Genomic DNA, 20716 nt, shown 5'->3' with positions numbered 1-20716 from the left:
CAAGACAAGGAGAGAAGCGGCTTTCCCAGACTCAATACCAGTAGACTTTCTTGTGTCTCCGAGTCCCCTGGATCCCCAACCATATGTACTTCACTTAAGCAAAAATCCGATAGGGAACTGACAGCAATCACAGACGGTATGAGCATCCTGTCTGCACTGTACAAAGAAGGGCCAAGAGCCACGTGGGAATCCTCATCCAACACTGTTGCTTTCCTTCTCATTTTCTCCTGCTCTTCCTTTCTTCTCAGGGTTTGTTTTTAATTGACCTAATGCAGGTCTTGCACAACAGAAGTGCCTTATCTCTGGACGGTTACGGAAAAACAAACAGTGGTGACTGTTTCATGTGGCTAATGTCTGAGGCAGTGAAACCAACTTGGGGAAAACAAGAGGCTAGCCAGAACACTCAGAAGAAAGTCCTCCTGTGTGTTCCTAGGGATCTGTAAGGCCACACACACGAGTAAGCCTGTACCCAAACCCAGAAAAAACTTAGAAAGGCCTCGATCTTGGCAGCTGACTCTTGAGTGCTGAAGGTGTACCCCAAACTCCAAACACACACACCATTTAAGGAAATCCTCTCTAGTTATTCATCTGCCCACTACCCTAATCAAGCAGAAACTTCAGTGGTTCACATAACAAAGAATGCAGACTATATAATTAGTCCGGAGAGTCACTCAACAAATAGCAGCAACACGCCCTGGGAGGGGAAGGGGGAGCTGATTTTCAGAGTCATCACACGGTATTAACTGAAATGTTTGCTTTTCAACAATAAAGTATAGCCTGTACTCAAGGCCTCATTTCTTCTGGGAAATCCTTCTTAGCCCCCAGGTCCAAGCTAGGAACCCTCCTCTGAGCTTCTGCAGCACTTCAAACCACCCAAGTATGAACCCCATTCTCCTTGGCTAGCTGTCATTACATGAGTGCTTGTCTCGCCCATGGGCCACCTCAGGGAGGGAAAAGAGTCCAATTATTCACACTCGGTCTCCCTCAGCAAGCCCAGTGAGTGCAGCACACTTATCAGCTAAAGCAATGAATGCATTATGAACACAGCCACAGGAAACAGCACCAGAGAAAAGGCCATACATTTCCTTCCACCTTTTCCAAGGGGACACTAAAAAATTCTCCTGTTGCTTATAAAGGACTGTCATTTAAATGCCGTTGGTTTCAAAGAAATAAGTGGCTTGAGCTTGAAGATGGGAAAACTGTCAACCAGTTAAACAAGATTTCCTCCTCCTTTGCCCCTCTGTGATGAGGAAGAGAAGGCGTGTTACCTGCGGGAGGTGGACGGGCCACGGTGGTGGTCGGTGCCGGTCTCCTTCACCAGGTTTCCTTTGCAGCAAATGACCCTTAACTTATCCTGATATGAGGATGCCAGGTAGATGGCTCCTGAGGAGATTGCAGGGCCCAGGTAGCGTGGGTTGGGGATTTCCAAATATGCTCGGGCGGGGGTCCTGTAGAGTTTCAGATGAGAGTTTGCACAGCTGGTTATCCTCACTGTTAGGACCCGGCCCCAACACCCAGCCGCTGAATTTTTCACAGTTGTTTAGTCGCTAAGTCATGCCCAACCCTGCGACCCCATGGACTATAGCCCACCAGGCTCCTCTGTCCATCCAGGCAAGAATATTAGAGTGGGTTGCCATGCCCTCCTCCAGGGGATCTTCCCAACCCAGGGATCGAACCCAGGTCTCCCACATTGCAGGCAGATTCTTTATACCGTCTGAGCCACCAGGGAAGCCCACCAGGATGGAGTAGGTATCCTATTCTTTCTTCAGGGGATCTTCCCAACCCAGGGATCAAACCAACATTTCTTGCATTGGCAGGGAGTTCTTTACCACTGAGCCACCAAGGAAACCCAATTCTTACCCCAGAGAGGAGCGGGCCTGGATCTCAATTACTTCGAGTGAGTTGAAGTGAGTCACAAACAGATAGGGTTCTCTGTAGGCTGCATGGCCACCACGGAGGAAGAGCATGGGGCAAGGAAGGGTTAAGAGAAAGAAAATCAAAACCTGGCTGCAGTGCAACCTTGGACCCAGCAGCCTAGCTCAGTGTATCCTACACATGCACCCACATGCCTGTATAATGAGGCATGTTTAAGTTTATCCCCTGCCACTGCTCTTGGGGCAGACGCTGGGAGCCCACTCAGGGAACAGCGTGCAGGATCAGTTATATAAATCATGGCGCAACTGTGGGATCTGCAGAGCTGTGAGAATGCACGAAAGCAGCTCTCTCCACATGCTGACGTGGGGAACACCCAAGGTGCACAGTGCAGACGCACAGCAAGGCTCCGAATCTGTGTCAGCTGTGCTGCCTCACTGGTCTTTTAAAAGGGAGAGGGATGAGAATCAATTGTTATGTGCCTGTGTTTGCATAAGGCACTGGAAGGATAAGAAACGCACAACTAAGTTTTTTTTCCCTTAGGGGAGTAGGGATGGAGAAATTTGGGAGACAAGTAACATGGGCGAGACTTTCATTGTAACTTTTTAAAACTGCTTAATCAGATTCTCCAAAAAGTTTAATAAAAAATGACTGGGTTCATAGACAATCAGGTATTTCTGGTCCTAATACTGTGTATTTCTCTATCACAGTGTCAAACTCTAGGCTATAATGTGAGCTGATTTTGGTCTTAAAGGGAAACAGATTATCACTGTTATTCCTTGTGCTGAACTGTTATTTCAGTATTAGTCACACCTCCTACTACACAGGCCCCCATGGACTCTCTCTGCCTGGAATCCCGGCAAAGCTAGCAGGATGGCGTGGAAGCGAGAAGGCCTGGGCGCCTCTGCTTTTGCACTCGTAGAGGCAGCCCTGGTGCAGAGGATAAGACCTCCAGCCGCTGGCCCCTGCTAAGACCCCACCTGACAGCCGGTCTAACTGACGGCCACTCTGTGAAGCCATTTTGGATGTCCCGGTGCCTCTGTTGACACCACATGAAGCAAAGCTGTCCAGTCAAGCCCCAGAGTCTCAGGCAATAATAATAAGCAGTTGTTCTGAGTCACTAGGTTTTGGAACGTGTTACGGAGCAACAGATAAATGAAACAGCCTTGAAGGGTATTTCAGCCATAACGGTATTTCAGAACATTCACACGGGCATCGTGTATGTGTGTTTACCCTTGACACAGCAGCTCCACTTTTAGAGTTGCTGAGCTGGGGCTGTTACTTAACCAGTGTGCAAATACCGTAAGTTCATCACAGCCTTGTTCACTCTTGAGCCTGTTTAGAACTGGTTAAAGTGACGGGTGATCAGCTGTGTCGTGAGACACTATGCAAGCTGGTGACATGATTTAAACAAACTCACAAGGAGTGCTCTCCTTTCTGTCATGAGAGGCTGGTGGGTTTGGTTTATGCATCCTGACCCACGTTCTCTGTCCTGGACACTTACATGGGAGATGCTACATGTGGCGCCTGGTGCCTCAGGGAGCCCCCAGGCACAGTGCATAAGCCAAAGGGAATTCCACCAGCGGTTCCTACCAGGGCGCCAAGTACTGATCCTCACACCTTGCCTCACCTACCAAAGGCCAGAGGTAAGCGACTCCACTTGAGATCATCTGTGCGGCTGCGTCTTCCATAAGAATCCACGAACACCCCGAATTCTGGAAGGAGGCAGAGTCCAGAGCTTGAGCACGGCCAAAGACAGGGAGCATCAAAGACACACACTGACAGGAGTGAGGAATCCAGCCCGGGGCACCTGGGTCGTGGAAACCTCAGGAGCTCTGCTGAGCTACGTTTCTGGGGTTTACTAAAGAAGAGGGTTTGAGTCAAAGGGGAGAGACAGGAAGTGGGTGATGGAGGAAGGGGAGAAACAGACCCAGAGATTTAGGGAGAGGAAAAGGGGAAAGAGAAGAGTGAGGGACAAAGAAGGACAGAGCAGACTGGTCTGGAAGAGACTGAATGGACCTGGCTAGAGCCTGCTGGGACACCCCAAGGGTGCTGGTGGAGCAAGACCAATGTCCCCTGTACTCCCACAGCAGCACCCCCGCCCCGCCCCGAGGCCCCTGTCTGGGGCTGTGGGTGCCCTGAGCACCCCATCAGCCACCGGTGGACTCACCGTGGAAGCAGAGCAGGAACTCCTCCCGCTGCCCCGCGCCGTTCACCTGCATGATGGACACGGGGAAGCTGTTGGAAGAGGAGGCAAACACGGCAGGCGCCAAGGAATGGTCGTTCTTATCCAGGAATTCTGTAAAGGCAGGCGAGACGCGGGGCCTCAGGACCAAGGAGGAGCCCAAGGTGGCGGCAGGGCCAGAAACGTGCCAGCAGGGGGTGCGCCCGGGCCCTACCCTCTAGCGTGTACTGCTTCATGTCGATTTCGTAGAATTTATTGGTTCCGATGAGGATACTGTAGTTGGTGAAGTGGATACAGCTGCAGGGCTCCGAGGTCTCGATCTCCTAAGACGAGGGTGTGGGGGGCAGCAGAGAGGAGGATGTGAGCGTTGACTTGGAACAGCCCCTGCTCTCCAACCAGGCCATAGGGTTCGCCACCCAACTTTCCCTATGGTCTTCACACCAAGCAAGTCCCTTCACGTTCTTCATAAGGACCCATGGTCCCTTTGCTACCTTTGGGTTCTTTGCAACCACAGACTAAAAAAGGTCAAATTGCAACCGAAAAAGTCAAACACCATTTTAAGAAAAAGGGGTAGCGTTCAAAGAGAGCTTTAAAAATACAACATTCTAATCAGAAGGAAAAGCCTGGAGGAATACACCATCGGTGGTAGCTGCAGGAAGTGGTTTTAGTTTCCTTCCTTTTCCAAGCTTCTCAGTTTCTATCTTGAATCTGCATTATGTACTTCATCACTATCATCATTGCTGTTCTCATCGTCTGAATTATCTGCTTCCTAATTACTTCCACTTGTTTACGGGCCAATCCTAAGGAAGGGCTGCAGAAAACCTAGTTATGTTTTACTCCAAATGGTGGCCAGGAAATGAATGATTTCTGAGAATTTTCCTGAAGCTAACAGTGCAAACTTTAATCAGCATTATCCTCACCATTGAATATTTACTGATCACTAAGTATGAGGAAACTGCACGGCAGGGGAAACGTGGTGAGGTGGTGGGGAAAGCCAGAATTCAGTTTTGGTCTCAACTTTGTAACCTAGGATCTTGGCCAACCTTAGTCATCTTACCTGAGAAGTGGGGATGGCCATTCCTGCTTCTCACAACTGTTGTGAAAAGTGTGTGAAACAGCCAGCCCTGTCTGTTCAGAACAGGTGCTCAACTGAAACACTAACAACAGCCCACCCCAGATAAGACAGTCTCTAACCCTTATATACTCATCCCTCCTGCTTTTGAGACCAACCATAAAAGCACCTGCAATACATCAGGCTCACGGTGGGTGCAACATTCCTGTTTAGGGACAAGAGATGGGTTTCTCGGGAAGGAAAGCAAACGCGGTGATCCAGCAGATGCCTGTCTGCACCCCAGGCAATATCACAACTCTGCTCCAAGGAGAACCAGCTCTCGAAATGGGTTATCAAAACAGCCAGCACTGGCTTTTCTAAAGGTAATTATTAGAAACTTCTGTGATCTGAGAAAGATTCTGGTAGGGGCCGCCAGGGCTGCTTGCTCCTCAAGAGCCTCCTATTTTCTGCTGTTTCAAAAGAGGAGTCTCCTATCAGCCACCTTCCTCTCTCCCCTCACAAAAAGCTGAATTTGCAGGGCTGGCTAGAGAGGCCACTCATGCCCGGGAAGAGGAAAAGCAGGGAGAAAACTGATGGCCACTCTGGAGCATCCTCTAGGGCAGGGCACCCTCTTTTGTTTCCTCTCTAAGGAGGTCACCCAGGATGAAGGGGACACACACAGGCACTTTCCCACCAGCTTGCTAAGAAAGCAGGCCCAGCGAGGCCCAGGACTTACTTTGCGAATGCAGTACTTGCTGAGGTTTTCATTGTAGCGGAGAATGACAACTTTGCTGGGCATGGCTGCACAGATGCAGAGCCCGCTCTCAATCTGAAAAGCAGTTGGGGTGGAGGGTGGGAGAAGAGCATCACCAGTGAGTGTACCAGCTCCATGGCAAAGCTGGTTAGGAGCAGGGCCTCTCAAGCTGCCACCATGGACACAAGAACAGGCTGTCCCCCATGGGGAGGGGCCGTGCCAGGCAGCGCTGGGTGTTCAGGAGCAACCCTGGCTCTGCTCATGTGATGCCAATGGCACCACTACCAGTTGTGTTGAAAAGAGGCAACAGGAATTTAAACCAGTTTAAGGACAGGGTTTTCAAGGTCAAATTGTTAAGCAGAGGAGCCACAACAACTCCCAGAAGAGTCGCCAGCTGGGGCCCAGAGGACCACTTACCTTGCCAGCAGCAAACAAGTGGCAGCCCTTGACTGCTTCAAAGATGTTGGGCGAGATGTCCGGCTGGGCGGGGAGGTGCGACTGCGCGAGAGACTGCTTCACCTTCTTCACATCCACGAGACACAGGGCCCGCTCCTCTCCTGAGGGGACCGGGGACAGCGGAGCACAATGGCGGGTCTCATTCTAACCCTGAGTGAAAGCTACTCCAGGCCACACAGATGCATGAATTTCCACAAATCCCCATTAACACAGTTTAGGTCCAAGTGTTAGATCTAAAAGGAAAACATCTACCCTCTTGGTCAAGACTGTGGGAGGAAACAAAAATTCTGCAGACAAAAAATTGGAGAATGTGAACTGAACGTTCAAATGTGTTCCCCACCAAAGTGAAGAACGTTTGTGTTGGGAGTCAGTGAGGGACTTTTATAATATAAAACAGTGGACATGGGAGTTCTGTGGCAATCTAGTGGTTAGGACTCCACACTATGACTGCAGAGACAAAGGTTCAATCCCTGGTCAGGGAACTAAGATCCCACATGCCATGTGACCAAAGAAAAGAAGAAAACGTACCACGTGAAACTATTCTGTACGATGTCATAGTGGCAGATATATTTGTCACACATTCGTCCAAACCCACAGAATGCATAGGAGTGAACCCCAATGTAAACTATGGCCTTGGCGTGGCATGTCCCACTCAGGTGCCGGGCGTGTGTGATGGCAGAGGGACACAGGAATTCGCTCTACCTTCTGCTGTGAACCTAAAACTGCACCCAGGGAAAATGTCAAGATGGAAGTGGGGAAAAAGCAAGCAAGCGAGAAAACAAGCTGACAGAGGAAAAGCACTGAGAGATCAAGCAAAGTTAGTTCCTGACCATATGGATCCAGCCGGCCAAGCCTGAGTTAAGATTTTACTGTGAATGTTTTGAACGTGGAGCCAATGCATTATTGTTTTCCTTTTTTAAAAAAAAAATTACCAGTAAAGAGAGGAGAATAAAGCCTTTCTGTCTTGGGTATGTAAGAGAATGCCCTTGTTCTTAGCTGACTGGCTGAAGAATCTGGAGTCAGAGCTGCAACTGACTTTCACGTGGTTCAGAATAAGTGAGAAAGTGTGTGTGTGTGTGTGTAGGAAGAGAGAAATAAATATGTGTTGAACTGTTACTGAGTGCTACATGCAAAGGAAGGGTCTGAGACCGGGGAGCATGGGTGATGCACACGACAGGGCAGGTAGGCTCTCAGAGCACAGGGGCTCGGGCCCCTTCAGGGACCCAGAGGGAAGAGCCCCTCCTGCTCCAGCCCGCCCCCAAGTTTGACAAACATGACATGTGAGTTTCAAATTGTTTCCTTTACAAGTGAAGGCAAAGCGCTGTGTCGTTGGCCTCCCACCTGCGATCATGAGGAGCTTCTCCAGGTCCTTGATGATGTAAATCTGGAAGACTGCTCCGATTCCTGGCACGTGGGTGAGGGAGTTCTTCAAGACATTCAGCGCATACAGCCCTTCCTCGGTGCCCACCAGCACCACCTGCCAGGGCACAAGTCCCCGGGAAAAGCATGAGCGGGGCCATGTCCCCACTACCACCCCTTGACATGGTCCTGTAACGCGTGCGGCTATGGCCAGATCCCAGCAGACGTTGCCCAAAAAAAGCATCGTCACCTGGTCGCTGAAGGGCAGCGTGCAGTTCATATCCAGACGGTCATCACCTTCCAGTTTCAGCAGGGAGTTTCCGAGCAATTTCTTTTCACATGTGAAAGAGAAGAGAGAGAAAAAAGGTGGCCACAGTGAGGCTGAACTGTTCGTGACTGAACTGTCCAGAGAGACAAAAGCAAGAACAGAGGAAAGTTTAATGCCAGGGATAAGGGCAAGTTACTCCTGCAGACACTCAGAAGCACACACCTGCTCCTGACTTGCCCCCTACTTTGATCTGAGCTCAAAAGGCAGGACCTGAATGTTATTGGTGTCTCTGGGTGGTGGTTAATTAGCATCGGGGACATAACTTGGTTTAGATGCAGAACTAAATGAGCACAGGAGACATAGATTCTGTCACATAAAACAAGCCAAAGCTGAAGGGTGTCACTGCAAAGGGTTAATAAGCCACGTGGACGCTCCTGCCCCTCCAGGCGGCGGCACAAGTGCAAAGCCCAGTGTCAGTGGCAAACCAACCCACTCCTGAGTCTCTTTACCTGCGCCCACGCGGGCAGAGGCTCGTAGGAAGTACAGTCACGGCCCTATTGTACACACATGGATGGGGCGTTCAGTTAAAGGCTCACACGTGGGAGATGGGTCATCAACACAGGGCTTTCTCGTGAGAGGGAGGCTGGTGGCTAAGGACTTCCGACTGCTAACACTTAAAGTGTTTATTAGGAGCTAAGTGTTTGAAAAGAGCTGTTGGGGTTTTGGTGGTGGAAATGCCAGTGCGTGATGAGCACTGTTTGTATCCTGGAATGTTCCAGGAGGAGTGATGCCAATCAAGGCCCACCCACGTCTCTAACATCTTCAGGAGAAGTAGGATTTCAGACCTGCCTTCGGAAGAGCAGATCACGTAAAAGCAATTGAGCAGGTTATGAAAAAGCTTCCTGAAAGAGACATGGCTTTCGGCAGCCCTTTGTGCTGCTTGTAACACAAGCCTTTGAACCACGTAAACACATCTGGGTAAAGGAGAGAGAGCATTTCCTTATAAGTAATTTGCAGCTGTGCTGCCAGAACTGAGACCTAGTATGCCCTGAAGAGCTGGCTAATGGTGGCGAATCCCTCATTCTAGAGGGTTCGGGTGGGGGGACCTGTGAGGCCAGACCCTGCCTGGAAGCCTGGATCTCTAGGGGCACAGAATCCCATCACCCTTCAGAGGGGGAGGCCGAAGGGACCCCCACCCAGTCAGCCCCCTCTACAAACACAAGCTTTGGCCCGCGTGCATACTCACAGCGTCGGCTTCCGCCTTTTCCCTAGACACTCTCCCACCTGCCACAACTGACTCTAAGGCGGTGACCCAGCGCTGCTTGTCGGGAAAGCTGGGAGCCAGCAAGTAGAGGGTCCTCCCAGGCCAGCAGGTGGTATGGGGGTGAGACTCCATCTTCAGGACATAGGGGACATCTAGGAGATTGGGCAGAGAGCACAGGGTGGAGTTCGCCACCCCCACCAGGAGGGAGGGCCAAGCCACCTGAGTCCCAGTTACTTAGCAGACGTGGAGGTGGGGGGCGGGGGAGCCTCCTTCACAGGCTGATCCTGCACAGGCCCCCCCTCCCACCCGCGCTGAAGGCTGCAGCCCAGCCCACCTCCCAGGGGGGGCCTGCCGCCCCTCACCTGCTTTGGCTGTGTTTGCAAGTTCAGAAGCACCAACGGCGCCATGAATAGACACGTCCCCGTCGGGAAGGCACAGCTCAAATTCTTCCACCGGCCTCTGTCCAGCTTGGTGCAAAGAGGAAGGGAGAAAGAAAAACAAAAGAACAGGAACAAGAACAAGGGGAGACGAAGGAAGAGAGAGAGACAGAGTATGTGTGGAAAGAGAGGCGCACGAAAACAGAGGGGGGAGGAGATGTGCGGAGAAGGCGGAGAGGGAAGATAAAAACAAAAGTAAAGTGTGTCAGATGAAGAGCACAGTCAAATTTCGGATGACGATGCAGATTTAGGGGTTAGTTGGCTGAGGCGGAAGTTCTCGGAAGGTGTATTAGCAGGTGGAATCTTCAGGGCAGCACCCTGCAGGGTCTTCAGAGGGGAGACCTATAGACGTGAGTATCGTACCAATAACCTTTAGCGGAGTCATTTGGGTTTTAATTTTCAAAAATGGAAAATTCGTAGAAGGCTTGCAACGCAGTCCGGAAAACAGAGCCTTCACGCCAAGACTGGGAGACCTGGGCCAACTGCGTGCAACGAGATTCCCCGACTCATTAATTTACCTTCTCTGGCTTCGTTGTCGTAAATGAGGACTTTGGAACCCTCCAGGACGATGTACTTCCTGTCCCAGCCTTGCTGTCCTCGCTTGTTATTCCTGGGAAGACAGACGTGGGAAAGAACTGTTTGAACTTGGAAGAATCGGGTGGGAGGCAAGAGTGGGGAGGAGAGGAAATCCCAGTAAAGATGCTTCCCTGGAAAACAAGAGGAATGACATGCTGGGGTGGGGAGGGAAAGCTTCCTTCTACCCTCTGGCTTGTGGGGCTGGCTCTGAATTCAACTGATGTTAAGACACGTGAACAGGAGAGAAGCACACACACATTTAATTTTGTGTGTACGTGGGCGTCTCCACAAGCAAATAAAGCCCCTAAAGCAGATGGGCCCAAGTGCTTATATCCTAAATCAAACGAAGAACAGTTAACTGTGGAAAAGTAACACGGTCTGTGCGCATAGGTTTCTCCCCGCCAGCCTTGCCCCTGTTCTGAAGATAAGAATGCTCCTTTCCTCCTGCTGCAGGAAGAACAGCTTTGACACGGGAGTATTATATCCTACTTTTCCAGGAGAAATCGGGGAGGTCAGAGTGTCCCTCTTGCACCCGCTATTTTCTAAGTGCCTTTAGCTCAAAACAGTCCTTTACCCCAAAGTGGCCTTTTCCGGACCGGCACATCCTGCCGCCCTTCACCAGCCACCATTTGCCCACCCGCTGCCAGGCCAAACCGCCCTACAGCAATACCTGGGCACCTTCATCCACCCTTCCAGGTGCAAGCTGCTGCTGGGTTCCTTGGACTGCAGACCCGGGGAGTTCATTTTGTCGCGGCAGAAGGCCTCGGTGAAGTGTGTGGCATATTCGGCTGGCAGGCCACAGGTGGCTGGCAAGCACGTGGAGCACTTGGGATGGCACATGACCTGACATTCTAGGGAAAGCAGTGAACAGGCTGAAAACACACCCGTCTGATGCTGGACCACTCCCTGCCTCCGCCAGCCAACCCCTGACCCCCACCCTGCCTGGCCCTGCCACTCAGGCACCCCTCAGCCCTCCCAGGAGCCAGGCCCCTACGAAGACAGCCAAGCTCTCTCAATCCAGTCTTCCTGGCTTCTCCCAGGCTGCCACAGACAGATGTGCAAAGGACACATCTGCACATCTCCCTTGAAGCCAAGACACAGCTTAAAGGCAAGGAGAGACCAGCCTGAGGGAAAGGAGCCTGGAAGTTCTCAAAGACCAAGGCATTTTGCACAGGCGATTGGAGACATAGGCTGAAAATGCGTATAAATTCCCTCCTTGAACATGGGGAAAACAGTGTCCTCCCCCGAAGAATAAATGTGTGAAAATGAATGCACTTTATCATGGGCTTCCCTGATAGCTCAGTTGGTAAAGAATCTGCCTGCAAAGCAGGAGACCTGGGTTCGATTCCTAGGTTGGGAAGATCCCCTGGAGAAGGGCAAGGCTACCCACTCCAGTATTCCGGCCTAGAGAATTATAGTCTATACAGTCCATTGGGTTGCAAAGAGTTGGACATGACTGAGCGACTATATGATGCTGCTGCTGCTGCTGCTAAGTCACTTCAGTCGTGTCCCACTCTGTGCAACCCCAGAGACGGCAGCCCACGAGGCTCCGCCATCCCTGGGTTTCTCCAGGCAAGAACACTGGAGTGGGTTGCCATATGATGAGGAATGTTTAAAAAAAAAAAAAAAAAAAACCACCGTTGGACAGAACTTTAGTGGAGATGCACGGGGGCCCTACCACAAATGCACAGCGGCTACTCTTACCGAGACACTTGGATGCCTGGCGCCCGAAGTGCACGGTATCCAGACACACGGCGCACTTCGTGGCTCGCATGTTCAGTCCCACATTGAACCGGTGAGGGATGTTGTGGTGCATGCGCTCCTTAAGACGCCGGCTGAATTCTGGAGGGAAATTTTATTTTAAAAAATCAGAGTGCTGCAAAGTAACACCATCAAGAAAGTGAAAAGACACCCACAGGATGGGAGAAATGTTTGCAAATCATCTCTCTGGCAAGGAGCCTGTAGATAGGATGTAGAAAGAACTCTTATGATGCAATAATAACAAGACAACCCAATTAAAAAGTGGGCAAAGGATGTGAACAAATGTCTCTCTGAAGAAGATAAATAAATGGCCAAGATGCACAGGAAAAGATGCTTGATGCCATTCTTCCTTAGGGAAATGCAAATGAACACCACAGTGAGATGTTAGTTCACGGTCACTGGATTATCTAGACTCAAAAATATGGGAAATGGGTGTTGATGAAGATGTGGAGAAATTAAGGTCCTCATACACTGCTGGTGGAAAAGCAAATGGTGCAGCCACTGTGGAGTCCAGAATTACCAGATGCCCCAGCAATTCCACCCCTAGGTCTATACCCAAGAGAACTGAGAACACATGTAGCCACAAAATTTGTGCACAGATGTTCACGGCAGTATTATTTATGATAGCCATAAATGGAACCAACCCAAATGACCATCAACGGACTAACACATAAACAAGATGTGATGATCACACAACAGAATGTTATTCTGCCATAAAAAAAGGGAAGAACTGATAAATGCTCCAAGATGGATGAATCGGAAAAACACTATGCTGCATGGAAGAAGCCAGACACAGAAAGTTATACAAGGTGCGTCCTTTACGGAAAATGTCCAGCACAGCAAATCCATGGAGACAGAAAGCACGCTGATGCCTGTCAGAGGTTCCATGAAGGGGAAAATGGCAAGTAACTGCCAATGAGTTTAGGGGTATTTTTTTGGTGGTCGAGTGGAGGGACCAAAAATGTTTTAAAAATTCGAATGTGATGATTATACAACCTTGTGAACTTACTTTAAAAAAAAAATCACTGAATTATACATTTCAAACAAATGGATTGTATGGTATGTGAATTATATCTCAATAAAGCTGTTAAAAAAAAAGCATCTTAGTGACAGATTGTGAAACTATTTTAACACTAACAGATGTGTCTAGATTTATAGGAATCAAATTAAGATCGCCATTATCTGGTTATTAGGAATTAGGTTTTATTTAAAAACACATTCCTGGTAGGAGATGGTTAATACGATGGAATAGCTGTTTGTGAGCATAAACAAACATATGCTTCTAAATCAGTTGTTTGTAAATATTTTAGTCATGAAAGGTATGTTTTCCAGATGAGATCATGAAGCGCTTTCCAGAATCCAGTTTAAAAATCACCATTCTTGAACATATTTAAATAATTTTAAAGACTTCATTTTAGCTTCTTGCTTCAGATTATTTCATAGAGAATTTCTGTTCAATACAAGACCAATAATGTGTTATAGTATTTTTATAACCAAAGTGTAAGTAAACAAACACAGCAAATGAACTGAAGTAAGTTCCAGATGTACCAACCATGGTTTTGCATTAATTATTTATATAAAACATGAAATTTGCAAGCTTGTAACTGATGAGAATTAAAGTATGTTTATACTATGGTAAAAAAAAAAATTTACTATTCTGAAATACAGACTTTCTGACTATTAAATACATAGACTGACTGAAAAAGTCCCCCTTCATGCCCAGTTCTTCCATGAATAACATCCTTTTTAAAAAATCCAAGTTTTAAGCCTCAAAGAACTGATTCTTGCATTTAAATTCCAATCAGTTAAAACTAACAAGATTGATTTTTTCTGTTTAGAAGGCTCCCTTCTCAATAGTGACCTAACTAGGCAAAGGCAGCTTTAAATAGAAAAGCTCAGGATCCAAATTTCTGAATCCAAATTGGATTCTCCGAACAACACTGTCTTCTTCCTTTAACAGAAAAGTCATGAGGAATAAATAACATAAACACACTCTGAACATGCCATGCACACAAAGGAGATGTTTGGAGTGTTACAGACCACTCAGGGAGCCACTCTGTGCAACCTCATGGAAGAACCCGGGGGCCAAAATGATTTTCCTTTGTGTTAACAGCACCACTTTGAAGACTTTAAGAGTGAAGCTCTTTGAGTCAAGGTGTTATGTAAACATGGGAAACGAGATGACATCATTACTAAAGAAGAAAGAAATGACAACAAAATTCCACTGAGACTGGCAGCTGAAGTGGGTTGATGGTGATACCCTGATATTAAACCACAGCTACTCTGCTCTCCCTGTGACTTTCCAAACCAACTTCCTTGGCTTTTTTTAAAGTCCATCCCATCTCTAGGTAAATAGAGTACATTTGAAACCACAGAGAAAACTCCTCACACCACTGGTATAAAAGGTTGGCACAACCAACCTTCAGAATACATACAACCTTTAACCCAGTGACTCATTTCCCAGCAACTTATCCAAAAGTCATAGCGCCCATAGCTGTGCAGTGTTCACTGCAGGGTGTGTATGGAAACAAGGAACTGGAAATAACCTAAATGCTTGTCAATTGGGGTCTGGATTAACGGGTGAATTATAAACCCCCCACCATGGAATACCACGCAGCCCTCTAAAAAGATGGGGTCAATCCATATGGGTTAATATGAAATCTGCTAAGAAGATATTTTAATTAAAGAAGATGTTCTAAAAAAAAAAAAAAAAAAAAAAAGAAGATGTTCTGCAGTGTACAGCACTGTGGGCTGATATTTATGAAAGCAAAGAGGATTATTATTTTCTCATATCCCTTAAATATGATTATATGACACCTAAATAATACAGACATGCAGTTAGTTCATGAGCTATGGCTGGAAGAATACAATGGTTGACTCTGGGTAAGGGAACTGGGGTGGGGAGAAGGCTCACTGCTTATTCTTTAGCCCTCCATATTATCACTTGTCATTTTCACCCTGGGTCTGCATTTCTCAGTCCATTAAAAAAAAAAAAAGTCAATGCAGGTCCAGTGGCCCCTTGAGAACGTACCCTCTGGAGTGGAAGACTCCTTCCTGCGGCTGGACGGCGGGGCAAGCAGGCTCAGGGCGCTGGGCTGGTGCTCCGGTGACCGCACGATGGCGGACATGGCGATCTGCTGCCTGGCGGTAGCCGGCGTAGATGGGTGTGGGTGGTCTGCAGCTTTCCGGTGGGCAGCTGGGGAGAGACCAGTCCAGCGCCTTTAGGTTAGTGGGGTCCCCCAGAGGCCCCAACCAAGTGGACTGCCCAGGAGCTGGCTGTCCAAGGCCTGAGACCACAAGGACACCCAGGGTGCCGTATGGGCCATGCCAAGGGTGCCGTCACCACCAGGCTGAGCTAGTCTCCGCTCATCTCCTTGAGATGGGCCCTCAGCCTGGTGCACCGCCCTCGCTGTCCAGAGTGCCCATACCTTCCTCCCGGGCGGAGCGGAGCTCGATGCGGGTCTTCTGCAGGGCTTCCTCGAGCTCCGCGCAGCGAGCTTTCTCCTTCTCCAGAGCCACCTTCAGCTCATTGTACTGCAGAGGAACCTGTGTGGGCAAAGCAGGGTCCTCTTTCCGTCGACTAAATAAACCCTAGCAATGGAAACAGAGATATCTCCTAACTCCTGGAAACTGGCACTGGGAACTAACTAAAGGAACTCTGGCTCGGGACGAGCAGACCATGGGAGCCGGGCGCATACTCACTGCAAGCGGGTTTAGTAAAAATGGCATGTGAAGGGGTGGGGGGACTGAGCCACAGCCCCTCCCAGCTGGCTGGAAAAAAATGGGGGTGCGGAAGTTTCCACCGAGAGGGTTAAAGATGCTTGAATTGCCACCACCTCTTCCTTTAGCAATCCCAAGGAGAGCCATTTCCTGAGACTTTACCCTCAAAAAAAAAATTGGAAGTGGAGGATGGAATCAGGAGAGATGGTTCAGAAATCTTGCCTTGAATTTGTCTCATGATGCTTAGTTATAAGACACAGAGATGAGTGGTTGCTTTAAAAAAAAAAAAAAAATACTAAAATGACGTCAACAGAAGGGGCTTATGCCAAGAAAAAAATGCAAATGGAATATGTATTGTACATGGGAGAAAAAAGTAAAACACAGGATAATGAGACTGAAAACAAAATTAACAACCAAAAAACACATGGGAATACCCTGACTACATCAAGTGACATAATCAGATAACAGTCCACTGCTAAAATAAAAAGATCACCATCAGCAGCGCATACAAGCACAGTCACACAGCACACAAGCAAGCCCGCGTCCGACAGCCACCGCTGCTGTTCGCTTCTCCTGCTGCTGCTCTCCAGAAGGAGAACATCAGCATCATAAGACACCCTTCAGCCCATCTCCCCTTCCTGCACCATCACCAGCGCTATGCTGACATCTGAGTGCCTCGGGAAGTTTCCAGCTCCTTAGAGACCTTCTTGAACTGAGAACACCTGGCCAAAACTACCATGAAGGCTGCAGGGGTTCAGGGAAGCATGCTTTGGGCTTATTAAAAATCTTCCCATGTGTATCTATCAGCCTGTCCATCCGTGTCTCCTGGTCATTGTTTTAAATTGTTACCATTTTAAAAGGAGGGATGGAGCAGCACCCCATGGAGGGGACAGCTATCCAGTCCGATACTTTGGGCAGGTCACAGCAGCACTCTGGGCCCCAGTCTCCTACTGACCCGATCAGAGGGACTGAGCAGATGATGTCTAGTTTTTCTGGAGTCCCTTGTGCATGACTTGAGATTCCTTCTCAGGCCCCATACAGATGACCTATTAATACCTCTGGAATCCCATCCCTGTGACCTAAGAACCCCTCTCTGTCTAGAATCCCATGTGTGTGCATGCTCAGCCTCTTCAGTCATGTCCGACTCTGTGTGACCCTGTGGACTGCAGCCCGCCAGGCTCCTCTGTCCGTGGGATTTTCCAGGCAAGAATCCTGGAGTGGGTTGCTGTGCCCTCCTCCAGGGGATCTTCCCAATCCAGGGATCAAACCTGCTTCTCTTACATCTATCTGCATTGGCAGGCGGGTTCTTTACCACTAGCACCACCTGGGAAGTCCTAGAATGGCACACAAGTAGCCTCTAATCTCTCTAGAGGCCCTTACACACGGCAGAGAACCCCCTCTGGAATCAGGGACGCCAACCTGAACACTCGGCCTTCCTCTTTGCTGCCTCCTCCTCCCCAGATGCTTGGGAAACAAATCTCACTCCTTCAGAGGAAGACAGCACAATTTTAAAGGCCATGAACACAGCACAGTGTGTCACAGATTCCAGAGTGACAACAGCCTCTCTTGAAGAGCCATTCTGATGATCTCAAAGCCTCTTTTTTCAACTCAAAACAAAGAAATTGTGCATTTTGTTTTCTCTGATGTTCCTAGGATTATCTACCCCGGTGACCTTCATGGAATCATCATGATTGAGCAAAACTGCCCACTGCCTGCTTTTCACACCCTCTGACCCACCTTTTTCTTTTTGGCGGGCTGGTCCATTTTGGCTTGCAGAAAATCGATGAGTTTGGTTTGCTGGGAAATAGTGCCTTCCATCTTCACCTTCTCATGAGAATAGAGAACCTAAGGTTCATGAAAACAGCACCTCAGATCCCGAAAGACGCAGACTTTTAAATTTGATACTTTAATAAGAAATAAAATCATTACAACACTAACAAATGAAAAATTCAACAAAAGCCACACTGAGCCAATTGTTATTTACTTAGTCCTGATCTTACTGCCCACCGTCCCCCACCCAACAAAGACAGACTCAAGTACAAAGATACATGAAAAAGCAAAAATAGCAAATGGTGAGTAGAAGACTCTAGATGGTGGTCATGATAGAAATTTCCCAGCTTCTCTTAACATTTGGAAAGTTTTATTAATAAAATACTGGTGAAAATACACAACACGAAGAGACTGCTCATCTTGCCAGGTGGCTTTGAGCCATCACACTTTGCCTCTGTAGACGATTTTTCAGTAAGCTCCCGGTGCTGGTTCTCACCTGAATGTTTTCCAGCTGATATTCCAGGTCACTCCTTTCTGTCTTCAGCAGATCAGCCCGATCCAGAGCTTCTTGCAGCCCTTGAGTCAGACGGAAAATGTGATTCTTCTGCAGGTCCATCTGCTGCTGTAACTTGGCTTGCTGGTGGGGGGAGAGGCCGGAGAGAGAAGCTTCAGACCACACACAGTGCAACGCGCTCCCTCACTGTCCCCACTCAGACTCATTTCAGATGGGGCACCAAAATTTCAGCTCATTCCAGGATGACCAACTGTCTGATATTCCACAACGATGCACGAGCAGTTATCTCAACCACTGTTGAGAGAACTCACTTTGTGATTCTCCGTGTGGCGTACACAAATGGGAGTCATAGCACCTTTAACTCAAAGGGCGCCGCGTCAGTGCGAGAGACCAACAAGCACACCCACAGCCATGGTGGGAGGCGATGCTGCCACCACGAGGGAAGGGGGCGATCCCAGCGTCAGAACAAGTGTCAGTAAAGCCCATGGAAAACAAAATTCTGTTTAGTATATTGCAAATAGTTTTGTGCGAGAACTCTCTCCAATTCTTTTTTCTTACTTTACAGAAAACAGGGCAGGCGATAAAGATACTGGCTTTATGGCTCTTACCTAAAATGCTTCTGTTTCTAAAAAGCAGAAGAGAACAGCTATACTGAGAGGATACTGCTTGGTTTCACCAACCCCTGGCCTCCAATCTAACCCTACCAGCAGTGGCCCAAACACTCCATTCCCCAGGGGCCTAGACCGTCTGCGGATGGAAGGACAGAGAGCGGTAAACAGCTGCTCACCACCACCACGGGGCTTTCCCAACAGGCGAGGGCAAACCTCAGTGCTCCCTGCCCCAGCAGGCCGAGAGCTACAGATGACCTCGGTGCGCAGAAACCTCACCACCATATTTCTCTTCCCTCCACCAATGTCTGCATTTCCATTCCTACTCCTCAATCCCCTTCCTCTTGAGAGGCAGCTGATTCTGAGGCATCATAGTGTCATGGAAAAGAACCTGGGCTTTAGAACATTCCAGACCCTGGTTCAAATCCTGACTTTTAAAAAAAATATTTATTTGGCTATGCCAGGTCTTAGTTGTGGCAAGTAGGATCTAGTTCTCTGACCAGGGATCAAACTCAAGCCCGGTAGTGGGAGCATGAAGTCTTAGCCACTGGACCAACAGGGAAGTCCCCTGACTTAACTCTTATCAGTCCTATAGCCAGGGGCAGCTCACTGCCTCTCAGACCCTCAGTCTCTTCATCTGAAAGCGGGGGTAATAACCCCCTTCTCTGGGTGACACACCAAGCCTAGTGCCCAGCATACAGCAGATGCGCGATGAATTTCAGCGCTGCCTCCTGCATCCTTCTTTCTTCTTTCTGCAGTCCAGGTGTGCCCCTATCACTTTTCCATCTGCCCTTCCTACCCCAACCTACTCCACCAGCCCCTCTCCATCCATCCTCTGTAAAGCAAGAGGTACTGATACTAACTCAGAAATCACCTGCCCTGGGTGCATGACCTAGAATTTCTGAATCAAACCACAGAACGCCCTAAAATACAGAACAACAAAAGAGAGAAAACAGCGAAGATAATCTCTTCCAGGGAGCTATCCGTCCCCTGTAGCACAAATGATTACTTCTGCAAATTACCCTCTTTAGTTTCCTTCCGCTATTTTAGGACAACACTAATTACTAGGCAGGAAGCAGAGAAACAAGTACTAGGGACAAGAATCTGTTTGGTGACAACCAGGCCCAAAATATTTCTCTAGAATCAACACATCAACTGTCCATTAGCTTTCCAAGAAACAGGCTGCTTATTTATTTACTACAATAGAAAACAAGTAAGAGTGACATTGGTGCTCAATGAAATGTTTTCCAAAACCATTTACCTGCTTCCCAGAGAGCGGTAAATGGAGGCTATTCCTGGTTGGTGGTAGACTGAAAGGAGGGCTCCAGTCACGCGATTAGATTTGTCCACCGATTTTATGATGGTGACAGGAAACTGGGAGGAAGCAGAGGAACTAGACGACAGAACCAGAGTGGGAAACACCCCTGGTAACAGGGAGGATGGGCCAAAACCAACGAGAAGGCTTAACAGTATGGTATTGAAAAAAAAAGTCAAATAAATAAAGATGTTTTAAAAAAAAAAAAAAAAAAAAAAAACATGTAGAAGGGCTGGTGGTGATCTAACAGATCAATGGGTGTCAGTGGTGTGATAAGCCACCCAAAGAGCCCAGGACAGTGGTGGGGCCGGCCCACTACTCCGTGTTGTTCAAACCCCAAGGACTTCTAGAAACTGTTCGGAAGGATAAAACTACCGGAAAAGAACATCCCAGTCCTGGTGGGACTTGAAATGTTTCAGTTAGAAAAGAAAAGGTGACATGGAGTCAGGAGAGCTGAAGAGATAGCAAATCTACTGTCACAGGGATAATAAAATAAAAAAGTAGCTCTCTTACAGAAGTATCACACAGAGTGTATGAGCTAATTCATGGAAAGTACTCAGGCATCTGGCATGTGGTATGTGCCAAATGAAACATGAGTTATTTTTAAAAATAATAAAAGAAAAAAGAAAAACAAGTTATTTTTATTACTAAGCAAGTAATATGATCATTAATCAATATTAACTTCCTACTTTGGTTGGAAATATGAGACTACTCCCTGTTTTCCAATGTTTTGCTGTAATAGAACCAATGGTTGGAAGTTACAGGCTTTAGTTCAAAACCAGAAAGGACTTTCCAAGAGTTAGAGT

The 20716-nt window shown here is 48.2% G+C and overlaps 1 protein-coding gene across 3 annotated transcripts in view; it reads right to left on the bottom strand.

Annotated features, from left to right (window-relative positions):
- CIT (citron rho-interacting serine/threonine kinase) overlaps positions 1–20716 on the bottom strand; it is a 173811-nt gene that overhangs the window by 5249 nt on the left and 147846 nt on the right. For 2 of the 3 annotated variants that reach the window (XM_055551016.1, XM_055551015.1), the window contains 18 exons: positions 17970–18110; positions 17441–17548; positions 15412–15529; positions 15015–15179; positions 11927–12064; positions 10893–11073; positions 10165–10256; positions 9572–9676; positions 9192–9361; positions 7928–8008; positions 7660–7795; positions 6280–6419; positions 5845–5937; positions 4272–4380; positions 4043–4171; positions 3507–3587; positions 1861–1939; positions 1269–1448 (listed from right to left, as the gene is read on the bottom strand). In XM_055551016.1, the coding sequence (XP_055406991.1) occupies positions 1269–1448; positions 1861–1939; positions 3507–3587; positions 4043–4171; positions 4272–4380; positions 5845–5937; positions 6280–6419; positions 7660–7795; positions 7928–8008; positions 9192–9361; positions 9572–9676; positions 10165–10256; positions 10893–11073; positions 11927–12064; positions 15015–15179; positions 15412–15529; positions 17441–17548; positions 17970–18110 (2246 nt within the window). Of the gene's footprint in view, positions 1–1268; positions 1449–1860; positions 1940–3506; positions 3588–4042; positions 4172–4271; positions 4381–5844; positions 5938–6279; positions 6420–7659; positions 7796–7927; positions 8009–9191; positions 9362–9571; positions 9677–10164; positions 10257–10892; positions 11074–11926; positions 12065–15014; positions 15180–15411; positions 15575–17440; positions 17549–17969; positions 18111–20716 lie in introns of all 3 variants that reach the window. The other variant, XM_055551014.1, reaches the window with a different exon arrangement.

Source organism: Bubalus kerabau, chromosome 16 (genome assembly GCF_029407905.1).
Source record: "Bubalus kerabau isolate K-KA32 ecotype Philippines breed swamp buffalo chromosome 16, PCC_UOA_SB_1v2, whole genome shotgun sequence".
In the NCBI taxonomy this organism is placed as follows: Eukaryota; Metazoa; Chordata; class Mammalia; order Artiodactyla; family Bovidae; genus Bubalus; species Bubalus kerabau.
This window is presented reverse-complemented; position numbering and strand designations above follow the sequence as displayed.